The sequence below is a fragment of the Apodemus sylvaticus genome, chromosome 17 (assembly GCF_947179515.1).
Source record: "Apodemus sylvaticus chromosome 17, mApoSyl1.1, whole genome shotgun sequence".
NCBI lineage: Eukaryota > Metazoa > Chordata > Mammalia > Rodentia > Muridae > Apodemus > Apodemus sylvaticus.
In genome coordinates, this window is record NC_067488.1 from 54402261 (window position 1) to 54428439 (window position 26179).

Genomic DNA, 26179 nt, shown 5'->3' on the forward strand with positions numbered 1-26179 from the left:
CTATTCTCTCTCCTCACCACTCTCTCTCCTTCCTCTCAGCCTTTCCTCTCCTGTTCCCAGCAGTCCAAGAGCTAGACTGCCCACAGAGAGCCAAGGATCATTTAAAGGGCCAGGCACATAAAATACTACACACTCCGCCCAGCCCCCTTGGCTTTCTCGTGGTGTCTTGGGGCCTCCTGGGTGTGCAGGCCTGGTACGCTGATGATTGGGGTTCTGGGGCCTTCCAGCTTCACGGCCTCCAGATTCTTCTCTAAAATGATGGTCCTGGTTGACACCAGAGTGTGGGAAACAAGAAGGGAACAGAGAATTCGACTGACTTGGGTGCAAGATGCAAGGGGATGGGGCACAAAGACCTCATTCATCAGGACAGCGTCTGTTCTGAAGCAATATTCACATAAAGCTACCCATTCGGAAGGGTAAAGCTACAAACTGAAGGTTGTACAGCCGGATATCTTGTTACCAACAAAACAAAACAAAATAAAACAAAACCTAACACGATGGACAGTTATCTCTTTTCCTCCCCAACCCTGATCTCCAGCCATCTGCCTTCTGTCTCTATGCATCTCGTATTCTGGATATTCTGGGTATTTAACATATACTTGATGATGATGATGGTGGTGGTGGTGGTGATGGTGATGGTGATGATGGTGATGGTGGTGGTGATGGTGGTGGTGATGGTGATGATGATGGTGGTGATGATGATGGTGATGATGGTGGTGGTGGTGGTGGTGATGATGGTGATGGTGATGATGATGGTGGTGATGATGATGGTGGTGGGATGATGGTGATGATGACGGTGGTGGTGGTGATGGTGATGGTGATGGTGGTGGTGGTGGTGATGATGATGGTGGTGGGATGATGGTGATGATGACGGTGGTGGTAGTGATAATGAGGAGGAGGAGGGAGATGTGTGTGTGTATTCTTTTGCGTCTGATTTCTTTCACTTAGCAATAGCATTCTGAGCTTTCCCGCCTCTCCACCCTTACTGCTGAGCTGACTCCCACAAAATGTCTGAAAGCTCCTGGAGGGAGGGAGGGAGGGGAGCTGTGTTATATTCCAAGCCCCCGAGGAGGGGGACTGTCCCAGGGCAGCAGAGAGTTTTGGGTGAAGTTTGGCAATGAAGACTTAGCTAAACACTGAGCTGTGACTGCCTGAGGCTGGGCAAGGTGGAGGAGGGCTTCCTGGAACTTCCAAGTGATGGCCAGGCCTGGTGGGACAGGTCTGTAATGCTGACAACTAGAGGCAAGAGAATTGAAAGTTCAAGACCTGCCTCGGCTACAAAGGTGATCTAAGTCCAGCCTGAGCAATTTAGTAAGATCCTAACTCAAACTCAGATGGGGGGGAGGGGGTGTTTCAGGAGCAGGGGCTGCAGCTGCCAGTCAAGTTTTGAGCACCCATCTGGGGAATATGACCCGGTATGCCCGCCCCCAATCCTCTTTACCCCCATACATTTCTCCTCCTCTACCTCCCACACCCACGTGGGTCAGAGAGGTCTGGCCTGGAGCTGAGCTGCGCATGTGCGTCCCAAGCCACCAACGAGAGGCCAGGATAGCGCGGCCGCCCTCGCTTTGCCCCGCCCCCTTCCGCAATCAATAACACCCTCACTTCCCCAGCCGCCCTCGGAGACTCCAAAAGCTTTTGACTGGTGCTGTCACTCTGCAGACCAAAGCCATAATCATGTCACTGCGAGACTGCCAGGTACGCGCACAGGTTCGGCTGGGTTCTCCTCGGTCCGGGAGTTGGCCCGGCGCTGAACAGTCGAGATCAAAATGACAGGCAGGGAACCTTAACCTGAGCTCGCTGTGCATATGTAGCCCAGGGTGGAGGGGACTCACTGGTTCCCAGTCAAGTGCACCAGTGGAAGCTTGTGAACTGGGTTTGAATCCAGGGAACGGTTCATTTGAAGCCATCCAGAACCCGGGCTTTGAGCTCATTTTTTTCAGACCAGGAAGATGAAGGTAGGAGCAGCCCGTGGACTTGCCACAACCACCTGATTTCCAAGTCCTGGAAAGTGCAGTCTTTTGCTTGCCAGGACTTAAGGGCATGTCCCACGCCCAAGGGTGACACGGGCACTGTGCACCCTGACAGTCGTCAGGTCACCGAGGGCAGGCAGCCTTAGTACTCTGAAGGTTTTCCAACTGCAGGCGTGGCGGGACTCCTCCCAAGCAATGGGAGAGGAGACGCTGGGTGTTGGCAGGTAGTACACACCCTTCCTAGGCCCCCGACAAGCCAGACATCCTTGGAGTTACACATTTGAACTCTGACCTCCTCCACAAGGGGCCAGGCTTCCTACCACACCTGGTAATGACTGTCCCATTTGCTGTCTGCCTTCTGGCTGACACTTGAACTCACCTCATTGGACCCTCTGTAAGGTATCTTACAGAGTAGTAACCAAGGGTTTGGGGGCTCAGCCCAGTAAAGCCCTGTGTTCCTTTCCTGTTGTGTAGGCGTGGAAGGATGCTGGGCTCCCACTCTCAACCACAAGCAATGAAGCCTGCAAGATATTTGATGCCACCTTGACCCAGGTACACCAGCCCAAGAGACTCATGGTCCTCCTCACAGGGTTCTGAGGAAGGCTGTTGATTGATGAATGGTCTGTAAATCCCACTGCAGTGAAGAGCTGCCTTTGTCACAGAGGTCCAACAATATGGGAAGCATCTCTGCCAGTCCCAGCAGCCCTGTCCCCAAGGTTCCCAGTTCAAGGGTGGACAGCAATGGATGACCCAAGGGGGCCTGGAAATGTTGAGCCGCCACAGGTATTCCACTGTGGCCTGCTGAGGGTTTGCTGTGGGTGCTGTCATAAAGGCATGGGGTGTTCTGAAGCTTTTATCATGTTAGCTGGACCAAGGATTTCCACCCATTCTCAGACACTTCTACACCAGTGAAGTATCCTGTAGCTCAGAGACTTGGGAGCTTACAGGGGAGGGGAGGGGTCTCAGAAGGAAGGACCAAGTGGCTTTTCTTGCCAGATGGGATAATGGAGACTCAGAGAACTGAACTGATGAACCAAATGGTTTCCACTACATCAGAGGCAGAGCCAAGGTGCGCCTGCATCTGAAGACAAATGGGAAACAAAGACTGGCCTTTCTATCTGCCAGCCTTCGCATCGCTAACTGAAATGAACACCAGTTATGGTCTTTCCCTTGGTTTCTACTGTAGCCCAGGCTGGCCTGGAACCTACAGCAATCCTCCTGACTCAGTCTCTGGGATTATGGGTGTAAGCCACCATGCCCAGTTTAGGAATGATTTCTGAGAGAAATGAAGCAGGAATTGTGTGAGTGGACTCCGGAGCTCCTCTTAGTGCTGAAGAAGGGGCCGTGTCGTGCCTCATCTCTTGGGAAGGGCCTGTGTCCCACAGTTCTTTACTGTGAGTGTCCCCAGGCCTAGGAAATGTTATCCACTTATGCGTCTTTAGTCTCTTCCTAGAAGACCCACTGAGTTATGCCTCTTTTGAATTAGGGTCCAGAAAATGCTCAGTGTTCTAGAAAGAAAAATAACTCAGGCTGGGACACCTCCCTCAGCAGTAGAGCTGTGTGAGGCTGAGTTTGATCTCCAGCACCACAGACAATAATTAGTTAATTAATCAATCAATCAATCTGGGTTTAGATACATACCCTCACTGATACTAAGAGTCATGAGGACAGATTGGTTCTACATTTCTCCTCCCAGTATGTCAAGTGGACCAATGACAAGAGTCTTGGTGGCATCGAGGGGTGCCTGTCAAAGCTCAAGGCCGCGGACCCAACCTTTGGTGAGTAAGGCTTTACCAGTGCCTGCCACACTCCATGACTGCAGGGACTCACTTGTCCCTTGGCTGGGAGGACACACTGGGAGCAGTGGCTGGCTTGATATCACACAGAGGAATGATGACAACCCCCCCCCCCAGCTGCCCCTGTAGGGATGCCATTTCCAGGGAAGTCTCTAGGCCCATGGTTCTCAACCTTCATAATGCTGCTACCCTTTAACCCAGTTTCATGTGTTAGGTTCCCAACTCTAAAATTGTTCCATTGCTACTTCCTAACTGTTTAAGTGTGCTACTATTATAAAAATCATAGTCTAAATATCTGTTTGCTTATGGTCTTAGGTAACCACCCACAGGCTGTGAAATGCTACCCTGGGTCTTTTCTCTAACTCTAATCAATTTGACATAAAACGCCACGTCTACTTCTTAGGTGAGGGAACAGAAGCTCTGTGAAAGTGAGACGCATACTTAAGTCTAGCTGGCTCTGAAGCCCAGAATCCTAGAACACAGGAGATGGCTCCTGAAACTCTTCGTGCCTGGCTCATGCTCCCAGGAGCCGTGTGTGTGTGTGTGTGTGTGTGTGTGTGTGTGTGTGTGTGTTGGGCTGGGGGAGGTCAGTGGCATACATTTCAGAACCCCGGATGGGTGACCCATGTGTTGTGTGAGGTCCCTGGGATTTGAGATGACTATGAAAGCGAGACAGATGTTCGGGACATTCTTAACATCTGCAGTAACATAGCCCAGCTAAAGCCAGAGCAAGCCAGATGCTGCCACAGGGACAGCTAGGGTCAGAGCAGACTCAGGCTGTGAGCTGGGGTAGGGGTATCCTAGTATTAGGGTTCTTTTTGCCAGGTCAGTGTCAGTGATTTAGTTTTGCACACTAGGGGGTACTCATCTTCCTCAAGATGGGGCTGGGAAGCATGGGTCGAGAGTGTCACACACCTTCAGGAAGATCTACCCACTGCACCGTCCTATGTGAGGGCCACGGTGAGACAGGACCAGAGTCTGGGCCTCAGGTATTGTTGACCCTGTTCCCTGAACAGCATTAACTGACCATCCCAGGAGGCCCAGGCTGCTGATAGCAGTAATACCAGCTGAAGAACCGGTTCGAGGTCTTGGCCAGGCTCATGAGGGCAGAGGGAAGTACTTCAGACCTTGGCGCTCAACAGCAAGCTCAGTTAAAACATAACTTTAGTTACTTGAGAAACACTACTGCAGCCACTACCTGCCGAGGGCCAGGGCTGAGCTTCCGGTTTTGATGATGGCCTCACATACATCAAGGCCCCTATCAGGTCTTGATAGCTAATCTCTCTCGTGGGATGTGGGGCTGGGCTGGACTGAGTGACCAGCTGTTTTCCAATCTCGTGTCAGCCATGGGCCTCGCCATCTCTAACGGCCTTGTGCTCGTTGGCACGGGAACCTCCGTGAAGCTGGACAAAGACCTGGACCTGGCTGTGAGGACCATGGTGGAGCTTTCCCGAACCCAGACTCTGACGCCTCGGGAGCAGCTGCATGTGTCGGCGGTGGAGATGTTTGCCAAGGGGTGAGGGGCCTCCCTGGGCTGGGGGTTGGAACTCCTATGCAAGGTAACGCCTCAGAGCTTGAGTGAGCGTCTCACCGACCTGTTGCTCTGCCCCCAAATTGAATGCTGAGTGAAGAAGTATTTGGCAAGGGCTCCTGGTTTAGGGTTCAGAATAGCATGTTATGGTTTACTAGCATGGTTATTATTTTAATCATAGCACCAAGAGAGAGAAGAAAGCAATTGACCTCTTTGCTTCTTGCCTTAGAGGCCGTATTCATTAGCCTTCTGTTGTTGTAACAAAATACCCGAGACAATAAACTTATACAAAAGAAAGGTTAATTTCAGCTTTTGGTTTCAGAGGCTTTGGTCTATGGGAACTTACCCTATTGCTTGTGAAGCTATGGTAAGACAATGCTTTGTGGTAGTAATACTGTCACCTCATAGCATCCTGGGAAGTCAAGAAGGGCCCAAGGCCTACCCTTCAAGGGCACACTCCCAGTGACATAATTTAATATCACCAGGCCCAGACTCTGGGAGGCTGCTCTACTTCCCAACAGTACGGGCTGTGACACCCAGCCTTCAACATACAAGTCTTTAGGGTGTATATGTTCAGCATTCCCACGTTGTGTGCACCAGCTCTCTACCATCCTGATCATTCCTTGCCTCCATTCCCACAATCCTCCATGGTAGTCCTTCTGCCTGCATGGCCAGGGAAGGTGTCCCTTAGAGCAGATAGGTCAGGCTGATTGTAAGGAGTCTTGCTTGGGGGCTTAGGCCAAGAAAGTCCCTGCGTTTCTGGTGACTCAGTGGGGTTCTCTGGTGCCTATGGTATTGAGACAAATTGCCCTTGGCAGTTGGTTAAGCCTCCTTTTCTGGGCTGAAGAGATGGCTCAGCTGATAAGGTACCTGCCCCACAGGTTTAAGGATCTGGGTTTAGATGTCCAGCAAAGAGCCGGACATGGTGATGTGTGCTGTAGCCCACAGTCTGTGGAGGAGGAGCAGGCAGATCCTTGGAGTTCATTGGCCTGCCAATCTGGCTGAATTGATAAGATCCAGGTTCAGTGAGAGACTATGTTAATAAGGGGGAGATGGACTGAAGGAGACTCCAGATGTTGACCTCTGACCTCCACATGTGTGCACACACCCACACCTGACAAACCTGTTTTCCTTTTTCTTGTAAAGATTACTTTTAAATCGTGCCTGTGTATTTGGCTGATATGTATGTCTGTGTACCACATGTATGCCCGGTGCCCTGGAGACTTGGAGTGGGCACTAGATCTCCGGAAATGGAGTAGCGGATGGTTCTGAGCTGCACTGTGCACCCCAGGAATTGAACCTGGGGCCTCTGCAAAAGCAGCAAGCACTGAACCATCTCTCCGGTTTCCTTATTTTTCTTCTTGAAGCTGAATTAGAGGGTGAAATTTCTCATTGGATTTTGTACCTTAGGAAGTACTGCCTAACATAGAAAACATGTACATATATGTCTGTAGCATGTTTTTTTTTTCTGTGCAGTGCTGGGAACAGATACCAGAGCCGTACATGCTGTGCAAGCGCCATCTACATCCCTAGCTCTTGATAGAATATCTCTTTCTTTCTTGAGGGGGCGGGTGTGGAGGGAACAGGATTTCTCTGTGTCACAGTCCTGGTTATTCTGGAACTCTCTTTGTAAGTCAGGCTAGCCTCAGACTCACAGAGATCCTCCCGCCTCTGCCTCTAGAGTGCTGGGATTAAAGATGTGCGCCACCACGCAGGGCTTGGAATTTCTCTTTATTAATTGGAAACATCTTCTTTTTCACTAATGACTATTCAAATACAAAGTAATGAGTGTTGCACTTCTTTGTTCTCAGTACCATCCTTGCTGTCTGCCCTTGAGCCTCTGCCCTCGCTAGCCTGCCTGCTTCCTTTCCTTGGCTTTTGTCTTCACACCACACCCACACCACGCATACTCAGTCCATCACCTTCTCTCTCCCCTCCCCCTTCTCATTGCGCTCCTTTTTAGTTTTGTGTCCTAATTATAATTGTGCCTGTATTTTTTATGCATTTTCTGTTTGTCATTTTATTTATCTTTGTGTGCTGGGGGTGGGGTTGTTGTAGCATGTGTACCCGGCTGTGTTGGTGAGGCGTGCATGTGCCCTTGTGCTCAGAAGCCAGAAAAGGATGCCTAGCGTTCCATTCTGTCACTCTTTGCCTTCATCCCTCAAGACAGGGTCTCTCTCTCTCTGAACCTGAGCTCATGGTCTCTCAGCTAGACTGGCGGCCAGCAAGCCCCGGAAGTCCTCCTTTCCCCACTGTCCCCAGCACTGGGTTACAGGAGAGTGGCCGTGCCTGGATTTTACTGCTGTTAGGGATTTGAACTCGTGTTCTGTGCAGCAAGCACTCTCCCCCCCACTGTGCCATCCCCAGCCGCAGATATAATCACTTAAAGCAGCTCAGGCAGATAGTAGTGACACAGGATGGCTCTCCACTCCCTGTGGATGGGAACTTTATACCCAGTGTGTTCTTCCAGGAACTTCCCCAAAGCCTGCGATCTCTGGGAACAGATCCTCCGGGACCACCCGACAGACATGTTGGCCCTGAAGTTTTCCCATGATGCCTACTTCTACCTGGGCTACCAGGAGCAGATGCGAGACTCCGTGGCTCGAGTTTACCCCTTTTGGACACCTGACACCCCCCTTTACAGGTACATGCCATTAACAGAACTACATCATTTCATTCTTCAGTTTCTCCCCTCTGCCCTAAGAGCATCCTGCTGCTAATCTAAGAGGCTCCCTTTTCTTTGTTTGATCTTCATCCCATCCTGTGAACGAGGTAGGACCAGTTTTGTATCAGTCAGATAGGATCTTTTTGTTGCAGTGACAAGCATCCCCAAGATTATATTTTCCAGGGCTTAATACTCATTGTTAGCTTTATTATTTGTAAGGTAGTATATAATTCTGTAACCCATCTTGGCCTCAAATTCATGGTGATCTCAGGCCTCGTCCTCTTGGATATTGGGGTTACAGGGATGAGTCACGAGGCCTGGCTATTCCCTGTTCATCTGTATAGGGCCAAAGGTTCTGTGGCCACCTCTTTCTCTCTTTCCAGGATGGTTAGAGCAATGACCTTTGGGTACACCAGTTGCTACAAGGGAAAGGAACATTCTCCAGAGAGTCGCTTAGGTAGCATCTGGCAAATTCAGAAGCTGTAGGGCAGGGCAACAGGCTGGAAACTCCCACGGAAGCCCACTCAACTTCTTCTTTATATCTAAAGGCAGCTGGAAGGAAGATGGAGAGTCTTTTTCTCTCTAGGACTTTTCCTCTGTGGCTGTCACCTAACTGGACAAGACCCATCCACATTATTAGGAAACTTTTTAAAAGTAACTTCTTTTTTTCCAGTAGTAATTGTTGTTCCAAAGCTTAACTGTCTCTGTCTGCTCACCTAGGCCTAGTCCTGGAAGCTTCTAGTCTCCAGACAGTCTTACCTCACCTAGGATGCTTTCAGCCTCTGAGACTCAATGGTGCATAAGCTCACCCTTTCTAGTTCTTTCTGAACCCTGGATGGCAGGTTCAACTCAGCTGTTCTGGCTCAAACTTCTCTCCAAGCTGACTGATTCATTCTGGTGTTTTTTCTGTCTCTCTCTGTCTCTGTCTTTCTCTGTCTCTCTGTCTCTCTCTCCCTCTCTCTGTCTCTCTCTGTCTCTCTCTCTCTCTGTCTCTCTCTCTCTCTCTCTCTCTCTCTCTCTCTCTCTCTCACACACACACACACACACACACACACACACACACTGGATTGCTCTGCTTGGCCTCATACTAACTCTCGCAATCTGTTCTAATCTTCTGGTTTCTTCTCTGACTCTTTCTGTCTCCCCCTGTGTCTAGCTTGTTCTCTCTTCAACCTGTTTCTGTAAAACTCTCCCGGTAAAACTGCCTCCCCCAAGTCCCCCTGCATTGGTCCCTCAAGTAGCTTCCCTTTCCTCTCCTCATGAGAGTTGATCATATCCTTTCTGTCAGATCTTTCTCTGATCCATCACTGTGTCTGCCACTCAACTAGATATCACTTTCAAACATAGGTATTTTCCTCTATAAACTAACTTTACCTTCATTGTTTGGGATTCACTGTGTGTACTATGGGTGTGTCTGTATTCAAACCAGAGGGATTAAAGGTGTGTACTAAGGACAGAACCACACCACAACTAAAAACAGTTGGGTTTTTGTTTTTTTCAGTAAATAACACAATCTCAGGTTCATGGTATGATCAAATGTCCTGCAACAAAACTTGTTTGTTTCCAAGTCTACTGATTTAAAAGTTAATCACACCCAATACAAGTACTATTGTGGTGACCTTTGTGCTGGACCACAGGTGCAGGTTCCATGGTTCAGCCAAATTGACAATTAAAGGATCCATGAGCTACTAGTACCTGACCTACAGTTATCCCTTGGTAAATATTTTTTAAAGACATTGCTCTCTAGTAAAAGATGCCATTTACCCCTGTGCTGGACAGTAGAGGTGACACCTGAGTCTCAGTCAGCAACATCCATCTCTACTGTGTCCCTAAGGGACACTGGATAGAGCCCCTCTGTCACTTATGAGCCTTGGGGCTCAGTGACCAGGTGACTGATGAGAAATGCAAGTATGTAGTCATTTCGAGTATGTGGGGCAGAGTGGAGGGTGAGCTGGATTAAACAGGGCCTTGGAATCTGGTTCTGGGGAGCAGCAGGCCTGGTCACCCATAACACTAGGCTTCCCAGGAAGGCGCCTCTGGACCAGTGGTTCTCAGCTTGTGGGTCCTGACCCCTTTGGGGGTCAAATGACCATTTTACAGGGATCTCCCAAGACCACCAGAAAACAGATATTTACATCACGATGCACAATAGCAGCAAACTTATAATTGTGAAGTAGCAACGAAGATAACTTTATGGTTGGGGGTCCTCACAACAGGAGGAACTGTATTAAAGGGCTGTAGCTTTAAGAAGGTGGAGAACCTTCCTAATGAGCATGAGCTCCTCTCTGGGTTGTAGGCGTGTCAGTCTCTCATGGCTGCCTCCTGCTGGTGGCTTGAAGAAGTGCAAATTCATCCAGTTCCCCGATGGGCTGAGGGGAATCAGGGTTCCAGCAGGTCCTCTTTCCTTGATACCAGCTCTACACTGGCTTCTTACAAAGGGGAGAACAGTGATCAGATCGCTTCCCAGTGCATCACACCTCTTCGCTCTGCGAATCCCGCCTACCCCCCACCCCACCCCGGCACCCCCCACCCCCCACCCCCGTCCAAACAGAGTCACATATAAGCCCTGGGTGTGAGGACTCTAGCTGACCCTGCTGTGGAACTCCACTCCTGCTCCTGTTCGTGCTCTTGTGTCCTGAAGTCCTTCCTGTGTTTTCAGCTATGTGAAAGGCATCTATTCTTTCGGACTGATGGAAACCAACTTCTATGACCAGGCACAAAAGCTAGCCAAAGAGGTGAGTGGGTCCTGTGTAAGGCACATCTGGGTATGACCCCCCCCCCCTCATACGTGGACCAGGCAACCCCTGCCTCCCCACCTCGGGAGTATCCACACTTCAAGGGAGGGGCTAGCATTAGGGCACCTGACACTCCTTTAATCCTCCGCAGGTCCCGGAACAGAGGAGACAGTGAGGCTCAGGGGTCTCCAGGGTGCTGGCTCAGTGCCTCTGTGAGCCCCATGGGGCTAAGCAGGGCTGGTGCAAACCTTGGATCTTCCTCTGTGAATTAACCTTTCCACTGGGTCCAGCCATGCCCGAGGCTCGAGGTGGGTGGGAGCTTCACATAAATGTTTCCTGGGTCAGGGCCTAAACTTGTTATGTTCTTCTGCCCCGAGTGGAGGACTCCTTATTCTGCCCTCAAGCTTGTCTCTTAGCTTTCACTCGTCACTTGGGTCGCCTACTAGTAGAAGGGGTGGAGCCAGTATGGAATCTGCTAGATATTTCAGCCACGGGCCCTGTGTTCTGTTTTGTGTTGGCTGACCTGGGGCTCTGGAAACTCCCCGTGAGCCTGGACCTAGGGTCAAGCGGCTGACAGGCATGGGTGCAGGGTCACGTGACTGACAGGCCCCAGGTGCAGGGTGGCTCAGGCCCTGGAAATTGCTCTCTATGGCTCTTGTCCTTGCAAGAGTAGAAACCAAGGCGCAAGGAGACATCACGTGCTTGCACGGAAAGTGACGTGCACTCTTGGTCCAGGTTCTCAACTGGTACTTTGGGCACGCCTGCTCCTGCCAAGGTTCTCTGCCCACACAGTTAGAGACCTCAGTGCCCAGACAAAGGAGCTGCAACTCAGAGAGAGGCTAGGCAGAGCCCTCCCCTGGCGATAAAGCCACCTCAGGAGTGAGATCGTCACTTAGCCCACCTGACAAGATGGTTGACCTTTGAACTGCCTGGAATAGACCTTGGCTTCTCTGCCTCCCTGTTGTGGCTCCCCACCCAGGCACTGCACCAGTTGGCCTGAGGTGCCTCTTCCTTGTACCCCTCCTTGGGGGTGTCTGAAGGTTGCCTGAATCAGACAGTCCAGATTTAAGGATCAGGTGAAGGATTTTTTATTGTTACTGTTTTTTGTTTGTTTTGTTTTGCTTTTGAAAAAAAATTTGTAGTCGTTTTGTTTTATTTTAGCACTGAGCCTGCCCTAAGAGCCCCAGGTAGCTCCTTGTCCATCTAAGCTCTATGATCTAGGTAACCAGATATCCCGTTTAAGGCTAAGCCACAGAAAGACCCTGCTGATGGAGGGACCCACCTGGGATATCTGGAAGGCATCAGGGCAACTGGACAAGTTCCGAGTGGCACTGTGGCAATCTGACTCCAAAGAAAGCTGGCCAAGGGTGCAGTCTCAAGTCTTACAAGAAACAAGGTGCAGGAGAATAGCCTGCCCACCCACATTACCCTTTCCTGCCCTTTGCTCCAGTTCTCTCAGTACCCTAGGCCACACTGACCTTAGCCTCAGAGCCGGCAGACAGTTGCTAGATTGAGGGCAAGGCAACAGCAGTGCCCCCCCCCCCAGGGTCCCCAAGGCGAGGGCGGACAGCAATGACTCCACAAGGTGACAGCAAGTCCACAGCTCAACCTCAGGTGTGAGGAGTAGGCAGAGAGCTGGAGTCTTTCAGAAAACCGTGCAAGGGTTCCAACTGAGTGCGGACGATGGTCAGCCCTATAGACAGAAACAACAGGCTGAGACCTATTTCCTAACTGCTCTGTGTGAAGGCAGCATTCTTACAGGGGCTCCTTAAAGGTGCGCCTGCACCAGCATGTTCACGATGCACTCTTTGAAATAATCCCCCAGCAGTCCTGGTACTTGGGCCTTCTGCCCCAAGGCCATGCTGTATGACCCCTGTCCTCCCACATGGAGTGGCCAAGAATGTGAATACTGAAGGACAGGAGCAAGAGGACAGAGACCACTTGGGACATGTTGCTGAAGGCCTTGCGGTATGTGCCAGGCCTGTGTGGAGGCACGTGCAATTCTAGGCCCCAGGGAAAGCAGGCCTAAGTGACTCGGGATTTGTTGTGGGGCTCTGAGTATAAGCCAGCGATAGGGTTGCAGTGAGCCCCGGCTGACTGCTTCAGGTCCAGCTCTGCTCAATAAACAAGAACTGACCTGGTATGTAGATAGACGGTTGTCGGGGTGGGGTGGGAGGGTGAGAACAAGTTCACAAACTTCACTATGGGGTTTGGGGCAAACTCACTATGGAGTTTGGGGCAAGTCGATTTTGTCATGAACAACATCCTTGCTAGAGCCAGTTGCTTCTGACTCAGGAAGCCACTCGTGTGACTGTCTCCTGAGGATAGGTGGGAGGTGCAGCTCTTGTCATTCACCACCAGAGGATGTGATAGTCTACACTGTCCTTATAGCCCAGAAAGGAAGGCAGCCCCAAAGGCCTTCATGGGAAACTGAGGCACAGGGCTCTTGGATAGCATATTGCAGATGACCTAGGAAGCAAATCTTGGACTTCCTACGCCTCAGTTTTCTTCATCTGTGAGGCTGGCAGAGTTGCCCTCCTCAGCAGCCTCCTGGGGTAGGCAAGACACACATTGGTACCCCCAAAACACATAGGAAACGGGCTGGGGTTGGGATTGTAATTATTCTGAGTTAGAGCCCAGTCCCCACCCTTACTCTGGCTGGGTGCAGGCAACCAGGGTAATTCCTGTTTTCTTTGTCCTTCCATCTCCTGCCGCACGTAGGCTTTATCTATTGAGCCGACGGACGCGTGGTCAGTGCACACTGTGGCTCACATACATGAGATGAAAGCAGAGATCCAAGACGGGCTGGAGTTCATGCAGCATTCCGAAGGCCACTGGAAGGTAGGGATGGAGTCTTGGAGGTGGCCCTCTGCTCAGCGAGCCAGTCGACACCTGGGATTTCCCCACAGCTTGCTAGGTGGGATTTACAGATATGGCTTAGCTCCCTGGGAACTTAGGGTCAGCTTAGAGGCATTCCTGATGGCCAAGCATCCACTGGGAGCCTTACAGAACCCAAACACCTACCAGTCAGTGTTTTATAAGCGATTGTATAGTCAGGGTCTGCCTGAAGTATTTTGCTGTGAAAGGAATGGATGTATAGGGTGTGGGAAAGAGGCAAGCCGGTGGGGTGATGGCCCACTGATGTAGGACTGACATGTGGGGGTTAGGATGGTTCAGATCCCTAGTGCGCAGCCTGACCCTTTCTGTGGTCTGATGAAGCAGCTTCAACATCTCTGTTCCCTATTCCTACCTTTACTCATCCTTGCTCCTGACTGGCCGGTGCCCCCTTTGGAGCCCATTTCCTCCTGGCTCACTAGCTGTAGTAAGTAGCCTTTCTTCCTCTGTGTGCGTCTGTACTCTCTAGGCTTGCCTCTGGCACATGACCTGACCCCCTTGTCCATGGGGCCTTGCCACAAGGGCACCACCAGCTAGGGCAGAAAGTTGTTCTGTCCTGAGCCTGGCCCTTAGTAGTAGATGCTCAGCGCTTCAGAGACCAGGCAGGATGGGGCAGCCTCAGGTATCCCTGTGAGCAGTTCCCTGGGCTCAGACTGTGATTGACAGCCAGATCTTTCCCAGCGTCTCTAAGTAAGGTTCTAGGTGCAGCTGTCTAACAGGGAGATCTATGCACACCCAGCCTATTCTAAAGGTGCCCAGACTCCAGGGTCTGAAAAATTTTAGGGTGGTGCCAAGAACCTAAAGCCATAGAAGCTATTTTTTCTCTGAGACTCTCTAGGCAGATACTGAAAGGTTTTTGTGGATAGGGAGAAGTGTCTGGGTGGAGAGCATGACTTGGCCTCGTCCCCAAGTTGGCCTGGCTTCTCTCATTCACATTCCTCCCCCAGAACACAAACATTACCCTACCTCCTTGTGTGTCACCTCTGAGTGCGTATGCATGTGTATACGTGTATGTGTGTGTGTGTGTATCTATGTGTTCACACACATACAGATGCACCCGTATGTGGATGTAAATGCACATATATTTGTGTGCACACGGAAGCCACATTGTCATCTCTGGGTACCATCTACCTCATTTTTTGAAGAGGGTCTTTCCCTAGCACCCAGAGCTTGCCGGTTAGGCAAGACTGGCTGGCCAGAAACCCTCCTGTGATTATAGGCATACACCATCGGGTCCAGCTTTTACCGGGGTTCCAGGAGTGAAACTCAGGTCTTCATGCTTACCCAACAAACACTGTACCGAGTGAGCCTCTCCCCAGACCTGCTTGGAACTTCCGGGTGCTGGGATCACAGGTGTGGTCCTCCATACGCAGCTTATCCGATGTTGGGGATTCAACTTAGGAGTTCATGCATGATACCAGCTGAACAATAGTCCCAGCCCACAGTGCTCAGACATTCTTTTATTCTTTCTGCAGGATTCTGATATGCTCGCTTGCCATAATTACTGGCACTGGGCCTTGTACTTGATTGAAAAGGTAGGATGCTTGGGTATTTGGATCGTCTCACCCAGCACGGACGTCTTAAGAATAGGTAGTTCCCGGTACCCCATTATGTGTCTGACTTTCATGCCGCACCTTTGCATGTTGGTACAAAAGATGGTGTCTTAGGGTTTCTATTGCTGCAATGGAACTCTATAACCAAAAGCAAGTTAGGGAGGAAAGGGTTTACTTGGCTTACATTTCCACATTGTCGTCCAGCCATTGAAGTGACCCAAGACAGGAACTCAAGCAGGGCATGGAACCTGGAGGCAGGGGCTAATGCAGAGGCCATGGAGGGTGCTGCTTACTCTGCATGGTTTGCTCAACCTGGGGTTGGCCCCACCCACAATGGACTGAGCCCTCCCCAGTCAATCACTAATTAAGAAAAAGCCTTACAGATCTGTCTACAGCCAGGTCTTAGGGACGCATTTTCTGCAGATGGCGTCTGAAGCAAGACAGCAGTCATATTCCAAGAGCTTTGCAGGCATTTCTCACTCTTGGGAAGCAGGTCTCATGTGGCTTATCAGTTACTTTTCTATTGCTGTGACACCGTGGCCAAGGCAACTTGTAGAGAGGAGTGCTTAATTGCCTTATGGTTCCAGAGGCATAAGAGCCCCAGTCACAGTGGGGAGGTGTGTCAGCCAGCAGCAAACAGGGCAGCAGGAACTGGATGGCCCCGGCTCACCGCATCCAAGCAAAGACATGGACTGAGAGTAGGGCGAGGCCTTGAGCTTTCAAAGCTCACCCCTAGTGACAAGCTTCTCCAACTAGGCCACCACTCCTAAACCTGCGCAAATAGCGCCACCTACTGGGGACCAAGTATTCAAACATCTGAGATGCTGCTCTCATTTACACCACCATAGGTGGTGTAGAATCCAGTGCTTGGGACACAGGGAGGGTCTCAGATTGGATCAGAAATTCTAGGATGAGAAGGGGGCGGGGACCTATTTGTCAGGGTGTTTCTCGAGATACTGTTACCATAGAGAAAGACATAGAGGCTCCAGGCTCACCTCCCCTCCCCCCATTGGGCTGCCACTGAACCCCCATCACCCTTTGGGGGCGGGGTTTGGTCAGCTATCCTTGGGGTACTTCCAAGCATCGCTTTAGGACTTCTCCAGATGTTAATCACAGCAATTTCACCTTTCCAGGGAGAATACGAGGCCGCGCTAACCATCTACGACAGCCACGTGAGTGCACACGCATTGTTAATGGTTTGTGCCTGCAGTCTGCTGTTGTCTCTCATAGTCTCTGGGCCTGTTGCCCATTGTCCTGCCAGAGCAAATGAGGCTTCGTGGAATTGGTCGCTGTCAAGAGCCGAGTCCTGACTGAGCGTACCATGGAGCCTCTGCTGACTGGAGTTTGGAGACTGACATGTCTAAGGAATCTCTGACTTTTTCTGTCTTTTCAGATGGGTTGTTTGTTTGTTTGTTTGTTTGTTTTTTGAGACAGGTTTCTCTGTGTAGCCATGACTGTCCTGGAACTCACTCCTTAGACCAGGCTAGCCTCAAACTCAGAGATCCACCTGGCTTTGCTTCCCAGGTGTTGGAATTAAAGACATGGGCCACCTCCTCCTAGCATAGATGGGTATTCCTCACACACACACACACACACACAAACAAACAACATATATTCATTTTCTCATTAGTAATTTATTTACTTTACATCCCAATAGCAGCCCCCCTCCCTCCTCTCCTCCCAGTCCCACCCTCACACATCTCTCCCCACCCCCACCCCCTTCTCCCCATTGTGTATACCACCCTACCCTGAGACATCAAGTCAAAACATGACTAAGCCCATCTGACCAGGCTAGGGGAGGGGGGGTCCAATGGCAGGCAACAAAGTCAGAGACAGCCTGCCCCCCTCCTCCAGTTGTCAGGGGGAGGGGTATTCTTAATGAGGTAATTCCTCTGTCCGTAGGAAGTTTTGTTTTCAATTTTTATTCATTTATTTGTAACTTTAAAATGTCAGAGGCAGGAGCTGGAGAGACGGCTCACTGGAAAAGAACACCAGGTGTTCTTCCAGAGGACCCACGCTCGATTCCCAGCACCAACATGGCAGCTCCCAACTGTCTGTAACTCCAGTTCCACAGGCTCTGGTGCCCCCACACAGGCACGCAGGCAGAGCACCAATATGCATAAAAATAAATAAATCTTAAGAGGTCAGAGGCAGGCGTGGTGGCTCAACCTTTGATCCTAGCACTTAGGAGGTGGATGCAAGCGATCGGATCTCTGTGAGTTTACTGCCATGCTCGTCTACATAGTGAGTTCTAGGACAACCAGAGCTACATAAACGAGACCCTGTCTTTAAAAAAATTGCATTTATTTGTTTTGTATGTGCGTACATGAAACATCTGTAAAAGTCAGAGGAGCTGGTTCTCCTACCTTATGAGTTCTAGGAATCAAAGCAGGCTTGGTCTCACAAGTGCCTTTACTGAGCTGTATGTCCAGTTGTGTGTGTGTGTGTGTGTGTGTGTGTGTGTGTGTGTGTGTGTGTGTGTTCTGTGTGTGCATGTGTGTGTTTTAATTTTTTAATGATTTATTTATTTTATGTGTATGAGTGTTTTGCCTGCATGCATGTATATTATACTAAGTGCATGCCTGGTGTTTGCAGAGGTCAGAAGAAGGAGCTTACAGATGGTTGTGAGTTGCCATGTGTGCTGGGAATCAAACCCGGATCCTCTGGAAGAGTTCGGTGCTCTTAACCACTGGCCCATCTCTCTAGCCCCACAACTTTTCTTCTCATTCCTTTCTCATGGAACACTGGGGTTGAATCTTGGATCCCATGCATGCCAGGCACAAGCTCAAACACCACTATAAGCACTCATATGGCAACCACAACTATCTCCAACTCCAGTTCCAGAAGACCAGATGCCCACTTCTGGCCTCTGTAGGCACCAGGCATACATGCAGTCAAAATATTCATATGTGTAAAATTGCGATGATGGTTATGATGATGGTGGTGGTGATAATGGTGATAGTGGTGATGGTGGTGGTGGTGATATACCATGCCAGTATTAGCATATTGACTTTGCTGGGGCCCATCCTATTGGCCAACCCCTGAACCTTGCTATTTCCCCTAACTCAAATTCTTCTCTCAGCCCCTGGGCATTCTTTGAAAGGAAAAGCTCCTCATCAAGGTCTTAGTAATAAAATCTTGGCACAGAGTGCTCATGATGTTGGGGGTGGTTCTCTGTCAGAACACCGGAGAAACACACCTTTCTGATCCAGACTAGAGTCCCATGGAGAAGTCCTTCTATCATGACCAGCTTCTTAGAAATGGAGTTGACCTGTGTGTTCTGAGGTGTAGGTGTAGACAGGTCTTCTGTGATGAATCTAGAAACATGAGAGCAGCTTTAGGCACAGGGCTGGGGTTGGCAGCTGCCGGGGCGCAGTACTATCCCTGGGTACAGTGGAGTGGGCGCATGTGTGTATGTGCTCATGCGCATGTGCATGCATGCGTTTGCGCATGGGTGTAGACAGGTCTCCTGTGATGAATCTAGAAACAAGAGAGCAGCTTTAGGCACAGGGCTGGGGGCGGCAGTTGACGGGGCGCAGTACTAACCCTGGGTACACAGTGGAGTGGGCGCCATGCGCATGTGTGTATGTGCGCATGCGCGTGTGCATGCTTGCGTCTGCGCTTACGTGCTCCTCTTACGGTCTGGCATCTACAGTTGCATTAATCCCTTAGCTGGAACAATGGTCCTGCGCTTTATCTTAGCCCAAAGGCTGAGAAGTGATACGGGTGATGGTCCTGACAGCTGGGGCGCTGGTGATGATGCTTATCGCTGCTGTTTACTGCGGGCTTTCTCTGTTCAGGCCACACCCACGGCTCAGATGGCAGCTCCCGCTGTTCCCATGGCCCTGTCGTTACTTGGCCCTCTGAGCCTCGCCTCCCATGGCCCTCCCTTGTCTTCCAGATCCTGCCCAGCCTGCAGGCCAGTGGCGCCATGCTGGATGTGGTGGACAGCTGTTCCATGCTCTACCGTCTTCAGATGGAAGGTAGCTGCGTCTCTTCCCTACACAGCGAGGGCAAGTGTGATTGCTGGTCCTGAGGGTGAGGCTGTGGGATGAATGAGCTCGACTTTGTGTGTCAGCTTATGCAATGGCCTCCTCGACGGTCCAACCTAGCCTCTACCGTCCTTTATTCTATTCTCCCCTCCTTGATGTGGTGGCCTTAGACTCTGAACCCTGCTGTCCCCACAGCCTGCCTGGCACACCTTTCAGGGCACGGGTGGTGCCCGGCCACTGGCCGATGCCTATTTTCCTAGATCCCAGGAGGTGAGAATTTCCCAACTCTTTGCAGAGGCTTCTCAGTCTGTCACCCTAGGCTTCACAGCTGCCCTGACAGGGCTGGCTTCCTGCCCAGGCTGGAGGTCCAGATGCTGCTCCACAGAGAGATGTTGAGGAAGGCAGGAGCTCCAGAATCCTACTGAGGGATGAGGTGGGGCACTAAGTGGTTGGCAGGCTGGGAAAGGCTCACTCTCATAGGCAAGGATAATGGTTCTCCTTTTTAAATTTATTATGTTTTTGTTTTTTGTTTGTTGTTTTTGTTTTTGTTTTTGTTTTTTTCGAGACAGGGTTTCTCTGTGTAGCCCTGGCTATCCTGGAACTTGCTCTGTAGACCAGGCTGGCCTTGAACTCAGAAATCCGCCTGCCTCTGCCTCCCAAGTGCTGGGATTAAAGGCCTGTGCCACCACAGGCCATTTTTCTTAATGTAATCTGCATATATACCTACATGCCAGAAGAGGGCATCAGATCCCTTATAATTGGTCATGAGCCATTGGTCATGGTTACTGGGAATTGAACTCAGGACCTCTGGAACCGCAGCCAGGGCTCTTAACCACTGAGCTGCTCTCCATGGACTTGTGATTACCATGGGGGCAATTAAAACATGGGTTTTTTGGGGGGGGGGATCTACCAGGGTGCTGAGAATAGTTTGATAGCCTGTGACCGTTTTTCAAATCTGTTTTTTACCTCATGGGTTTGCTGCTTTCCGGGGGTAAACAGGGAAAACAGAGGCCTTGGTGGCTCCACCCACCTCCTGGCCTCTGACAAGACTGGATGAGCTTCTGAGAGATGTGGGTTCGGAAAAACCAAGTGTAAGGCATCCCGCTGCCTCACTCCGAGCCTTGGGCTTTTCTCCTTGTCCCCAGGGGTGCCCCTTGGCCAGCGGTGGCAGGACGTTCTACCTGTGACCAAGAAGCATACCCGAGACCACATCCTTCTGTTCAATGATGCCCACTTCCTGATGGCCTCGCTGGGTGCGCGGGACCGTCAGACCACCCAGGAGCTGCTGACCACCCTTCAGGAGGCCAGCAAGTATGCCAGGCCCCGAGACCAGGAAGTTTGGGCCAAAATCAGGAGGGTGAATGAATGCAAGGACTGAGCCGAGGCCTGCTAGGGGCTGCCCTGCCTTCCTGTGGAAACCTGAGGGTGAGATCCTTCTGGTTAGCACAGCTTTGAGGCTATCCATGCTTCTAGGTGGGTATCCCCAGGTACATGCGGGCATGCATGCCATAGGTATCTGAGCTTCAGGGGACTAGTGGGTATCCTCAGGACACAGGGCTGTCTCTTTGCTCTGAGCCTCAGTTTCTTTATCTGTTGGAAATGGGCACCTTCCGGGCTGACAAGGGTGGTCTGGGAAGGGCAGGTTGCCGCAGACACATTCTCTGTTGCCTGTGGTAACACGGTAACATGTGACCATGCTGGCTGTTGGTGTTCAGGCTTTGCCTGCATTGTCTGCAGTCCCGACCACTCTGTGAGGACTGTGCTGTCACGCCACTTTCCAGATAGGCAAACTGAGGCTGGGGTCTCTTATCATCTCCCTACATTGGGCAGATACTTATGTCTCCTGTTCCTAGCAGAGTACCATCAGGCAGCTGTGAAAAGCCCTAACTTTGGGTCTCTTGACCGGGTGGGACTTTGCAGAGGTGGTGACACTGAGCTTCGGTCTTGGTGACAGGTCCCCAGGGGAGAACTGCCAGCACCAGCTGGCGAAAGACGTTGGGCTGCCCCTGTGCCAGGCCCTTGTGGAAGCCGAGAACGGAAACCCTGACCGAGTCTTAGAACTCCTCTTGCCGATCCGATATCAAATTGTCCAGATTGGGGGCAGCAACGCCCAGGTGAGCCAGCTGCCTAAAGGGAACCTGGAGTGCTCAGGCAGGTGTCTCTCCTGGGTGGTTGGTACTCTAGGGGTAGGGGTATTCTTGTTAAATGCTACCACCAGAGTATGCTGTTGAGGGTGGTGATTGTCCCTCCGTGGTTCTTTTGGGTTGGGAGCCCATCCGAGGTCTGCATCTCGGGTGCCTAACTTGCCTAACTGACCTCGTAGAGAGATGTCTTCAACCAGCTGCTGATTCACGCGGCCATCACCTGCACCTCCAGCGTCCATAAGAATGTGGCCCGGTGAGCACATTGCCCTTCCTGCAGCCAGGCACGGGAGGGTCCCCCCTGCACATGGTCTCCCCGTGCACGCAACTGCCCCGGCATGCCACGCTTCTGCTTTTGGGGATCAGAAAGCAAAAGACAAGCTTGGGGCTTGGTTTTCTTTCATCAGCAGACTCAAACTTGACAAAGGGAGAGAGCCAATGCCCCTTTTGCTGGGGAGGAGGTTTGACACAGGGTTTCTCTGTGTAGCCCTGGCTAGAACTCGCTCTGTAGATCAGGCTGACCTCGAATTCAAAGATCTGCCTGCCTCTGCTTCGCAAGTGCTGGGACAGGGCACCAGCACCCAGGCAGTGCCACCCTCTGCCCAGCCTCCTGCCTCCCCAGCTCACTTCCCAGCTTAGTCGCGCTGAACTATACAGAGAGCCAGTGCGCCTGCTCTCACGTCCTTAGCATGTGCTGCACCTTCCATCTGCTCCGTTAGGCCTTAGCTCACAGTCTCTTACCTACCTGTGCTGGATGTGGGGCGGAGTGCTCAGTGGATGGATATAGGCCTTGGCTTTGTGGAACCCATAGAAAAAACCATTTCACACATAAAAGTCTGGACAGTTACATAGTTGTGGTCAGGAGGAAAGGACGGTGGTGGAGCTGGCGAGGGTGCGGAGGACCATGGGTGTATCCCATGGTGGTGTGAAGAGAAGACCAAACTCCCAGTGCACTTAGCCAGTGGGCTTGGTTAGGAGAGAAAGCGACAGCCTAGAAGCTGAGGGTGTCTGGGACACCGGCTAAAGGAACTCCTGCAGGCCTAACCATTATCCTTCCTTTCCCTGCCCTCACCCACCCCGCCAAGGAGAGGGCTCCTGGGTCCTTGCCCTGTGAGAAGCGCTCTCAGCAGGTGCCCCAGGTGTTAGGTCAGACTCCTACAGCCGTGCAGGTGATGGCTGGGACCATTTGAACTACTTTGAACTCAGAAAATGCCATGGGAACATGTCCCTGTCCCTGTTTTTGTTACTACATGTCTACATGCAAAAACAAAAAAACAAACAAACAAACAAAAAGCACATGTGCCGCTATGGAGGTTGAGCTGGGACAGATCCTTTGTAGCCCTGCGGGAGCAGATGCTATGCAGCAGAGGGGAGGTAGTGCAGGGGTGAGGGGTGAGGGGTGAGAGGTGGGAAGACACTGCAGGGGTGGGGCATTCCTTCCAAGTGTTTGCCTCTGTGTGCAGCCCATGCCTTTCACAGGCAACAATCCTCTGCTGTGGTTTTAGGTGGTTTGAGTGTGGCCCCAGGTTCCAGGGCATGTGGTCCCCTGGGAACTAAGCCCCAGCCCCTTAACATCACTCACTGCCCACAGAGCCACCATTGTTAATCTGTATCTCTTTTAATTTCCTTGGGGTGTGACCAAAACAAAGCAAACTCAGATGACCTGTGGTTCAGACACCAGACACGCGAGGGCTTGTCTAGGAGGCTCCAGCTTCCAGCCACAGCAGGGGCTCTACCTCCCACTGGTCCAGCATCCAGCCACAGCAGGGGCTCTACCTCCCACTGCCCCAGCATCCAGCCACAGCAGGGGCTCTACCTCCCACTGCTCCAGCATCCAGCCACAGCAGGGGCTCTACCTCCCACTGCCCCAGCATCCAGCCACTGGATGGGTCCTAGTCTTGCTTTAAGGCTTCCCCACCCCAACTCTTTCATTTGCTTTTCCTGGACCAATCTCACCTGTGGCTTCCTGCCAGACCCTGTGTCTCTTGTCCCTCTCATAATTAGCCCTAGACCGTGACAAAAGTATGAGCTTTGAGGTCTTGAGCCATGCCTTTCCCTAAGACAGACAAAGCCACCATGATAGTCCCATACTGGAGTCCTCAGCTCTAGTGTTTATCTCTCATGGAAAATCAAAGTGCTGTCCAGATGGCAGGACTCATTTTGCTCCTGCCAGTCATGGTCCCATATCCTTCTAGAAGGTTCTATAACAGGCACTCTGTGTGTGTTTCCACAGGAGCCTTCTGATGGAGCGTGACGCCTTGAAACCCAACTCGCCCCTGACTGAGCGGCTGATCCGCAGGGCAGCTGCTGTCCATCTTATGCAGTGACAACCGCCAGGACCTTGGCCTACAGCTCAGCACTGACCTCCTGGCGTTAGGTTGACTGTCTGGTTGGGTTAGGTTTAGGGTTAGGAAACAGCTGGGTCTGTTTGTCAGAGGATAAAGTTCAGTCCTGAGCAGAATTCTCCAAATCAGTAGTTTGGTAGAAATAGGGAAGACAAGTTAATTTTGAGTGACATTCAGAATTCCTCTCAGGGCCTACGTGCATTTTTAAGCCTCCAGAACCAAAGCAGTGGCTATCATTTTCAGGTGCCTTGGACATTGTATTTTCTTGTTCTGAAGCCGGTAGGCAGTGAAGAGATGTGGCCAGCTAGAAGTGCTTTCCCCACACCCAGAAGGCTGGGCAGAGGTATGGCCAGTCCAGCTGGGAGGTTTAGAAGTATACAGGTATACATATACACACACACATACTGCACTAGTGAAACCTTTTCATTTAGTTTTCCTTATATTCTACACAGGTCCTGCTGTCCTATTTCCCTGGGGAGGATTCCAGTGAGCTGCTTGGGGTCCCAGCGAGCAAAGGTGTTTCCTTTTCGGGGGAGGGTAGGAGGGCATCTGTCTCATTGGCTTTGGTTGTCAGCCCCAGACTACTGCACCTGCCACCATCCCCAGAGATGAGGGGAAGGATGCCTTCTGCCTCCCTGGGGGATCTGGTGGTGCCAACTGGAGCTTCTCTTTAAACTGCACACAGGAGACAAGCTTGAGGACTGTGGCTTCCTTGGCTAAGTCTGATTCTGTTCGTATGAGTGGGTCTAAGACACCAGCTGTCTTAGTTAGGGTTTACTGCTGTGATGAGACACCACGACCAAGGCAACTCTTATGAGGAGAACATTTCATTGGGGCTGGCTTACAGTTGCAGAGGTTCCGTCCATTACCATCATGGTGGGAAGCGTGGCAGCATCCAGGCAGACACGGTGCTGAGGAGCTGAGAGTTCTACCTACATCTTGAACTGAAGGCATCCAAAAAGAGACTGTCTTCTGCTTGCAGCCAGCAGGAGGGTCTCTTCTGCACTGGGTGGAGCTTTAGTATAGGCCCTTAAAGCCCACCCCCATAGTGACACACCTCCTAATAGTGTCACTCCCCGTGGGCCAAGTGTTTAAACTGGTGAGTCCATGGGGACCGAACCTGTTCAAACCACTACACCACCTAGGGGGCTGCTCTGCCGCGGTGGCAAATAACCAGATAAGTGACATAGATGCCACCAGGCTTAAACCCATCTCCTGCTTCTGTGACAGGGACATCCCTGCTGGAAGTTGATGCAGTCTTGTGACTGTCCTCTGGAAAGGGGCAGGGGTGCAAGGGCAAAGATGCTCCTCCTGGTTCCTTCCGTTCCTACTTAAGTAGGGATTGGTGGGCAGGCGGGAGGTTGAGAGGAGAGGGCGGGCTGGGTGGGAGGGACAGTGGAGCTTTGCTTGACCTGCTCAGAGTCCCTGCAGTCTGCTCTGGACTGCACAGGTTCTGGACATTCATTAAAACAATTGAATTGATCCCTTTGACTACCCTCTCCCATGGGCCCCTGTGAGCAGCTCCTGAGTGCCAGGTTTGGGTTGTGTCCTAGGGAGATGGACTTCTCTACCTTTTGCTAGATGGGGCAAGTCAAGAAATTATGTAATTGCCATAGAATTTTAAGAGGTACTGTCTCCATATCATGGAACCCAGGGACAGGTGCCGAGGGGGAGCCTCCTCACTAATCCTCATTTTATACGATTCCAAATAATACATGATTTTACCCGGAAGCAGAGTCTTGCCCTCTCTTTCGGGAAGCCTTCCACCCTGCCTTTGGGCTGGTAACAGTGCCCTCTCTTTGCCCCATAGCCCTTGGCGCCTTCCCTTACTTTCGTACCACTTTCTGCTGAGCTATCTGGTCAGGAAGTGTGACCTCTGCATCACCCCGCCACCCACTGGCTTCCATTGAATACCTGTCTGTAAAAGCTGGCATGTGTAGGCTTTAATGAAAGAAGGCATGGGGCTGGAGAGATGGCTCAGCAGTTAAGAGCACTGACTGCTCTTCTGAAGGTCCCGAGTTCAAATCCCAGCAACCACATGGTGGCTCACAATCATCTGTAATGAGATCTGATGCCCTCTTCTGGTGTGTCTGAAGACAGCTACAGTGTACTTATAATAAATAAATAAATAAATATTTATAAAAAAAAAACGAAAAGAAGGCATGAATCTACTGGGGACAGGCAACTGATTTAAAGAGAAGGGGTATGTGTCTGAAGAGATGGCTCCGAGCTGAGCACTTCCCACTTATCCAGATGACCAGAGCTCAGTACCTAGCAGGCACGCATGTAGAGCATATAACTCTAGATTCATGGGATCTGACACTCTCTTCTGGCCTCTTTAGGTACTTGCATACATGTACACACACATCGATATATATATATATATGCATTTATATGCATATATAAAAAAATTTAAAGCCAAGAGAAAATGTAAATAGCAGTGAATTATGGGTATGTGTTCCTGAACATCTACTATGAACTGATATGATACAAAGAGAAGTCTTGGTGAGCTTTACTGCCCAGCGGCTAGTCCCAGGGACGCAGAGATTTAAT

The 26179-nt window shown here is 51.0% G+C and overlaps 1 protein-coding gene across 1 annotated transcript; it reads left to right on the plus strand.

Annotated features, from left to right (window-relative positions):
- The first annotated feature begins 1582 nt into the window (after window positions 1-1582).
- Window positions 1583-24318, plus strand: Ttc38 (tetratricopeptide repeat domain 38). Its single transcript, XM_052161159.1, has 14 exons — window positions 1583-1698; window positions 2448-2525; window positions 3670-3751; window positions 5114-5285; window positions 7771-7944; window positions 10625-10700; window positions 13422-13541; window positions 15071-15130; window positions 16282-16320; window positions 19050-19131; window positions 20286-20451; window positions 21095-21254; window positions 21464-21537; window positions 23515-24318. Exons 1-14 carry the CDS (start codon window positions 1678-1680, stop codon window positions 23606-23608), a joined length of 1398 nt encoding a protein of 465 aa, XP_052017119.1. The 5' UTR covers window positions 1583-1677; the 3' UTR covers window positions 23609-24318.
- Window positions 24319-26179: the final 1861 nt, after the last annotated feature.

What these genes read in the sequence shown, in the direction of transcription:
- Ttc38 (XM_052161159.1), top strand. Translation starts at nt 1,678, where the DNA reads ATGTCACTGCGAGACTGCCAG. An exon ending in TGTCACTGCGAGACTGCCAG is followed by an intron (nt 1,699 to 2,447) that starts GTACGCGCACAG and finishes CCTGTTGTGTAG; the next exon opens with GCGTGGAAGGATGCTGGGCT. An exon ending in CTACCGTCTTCAGATGGAAG is followed by an intron (nt 19,132 to 20,285) that starts GTAGCTGCGTCT and finishes CCTTGTCCCCAG; the next exon opens with GGGTGCCCCTTGGCCAGCGG.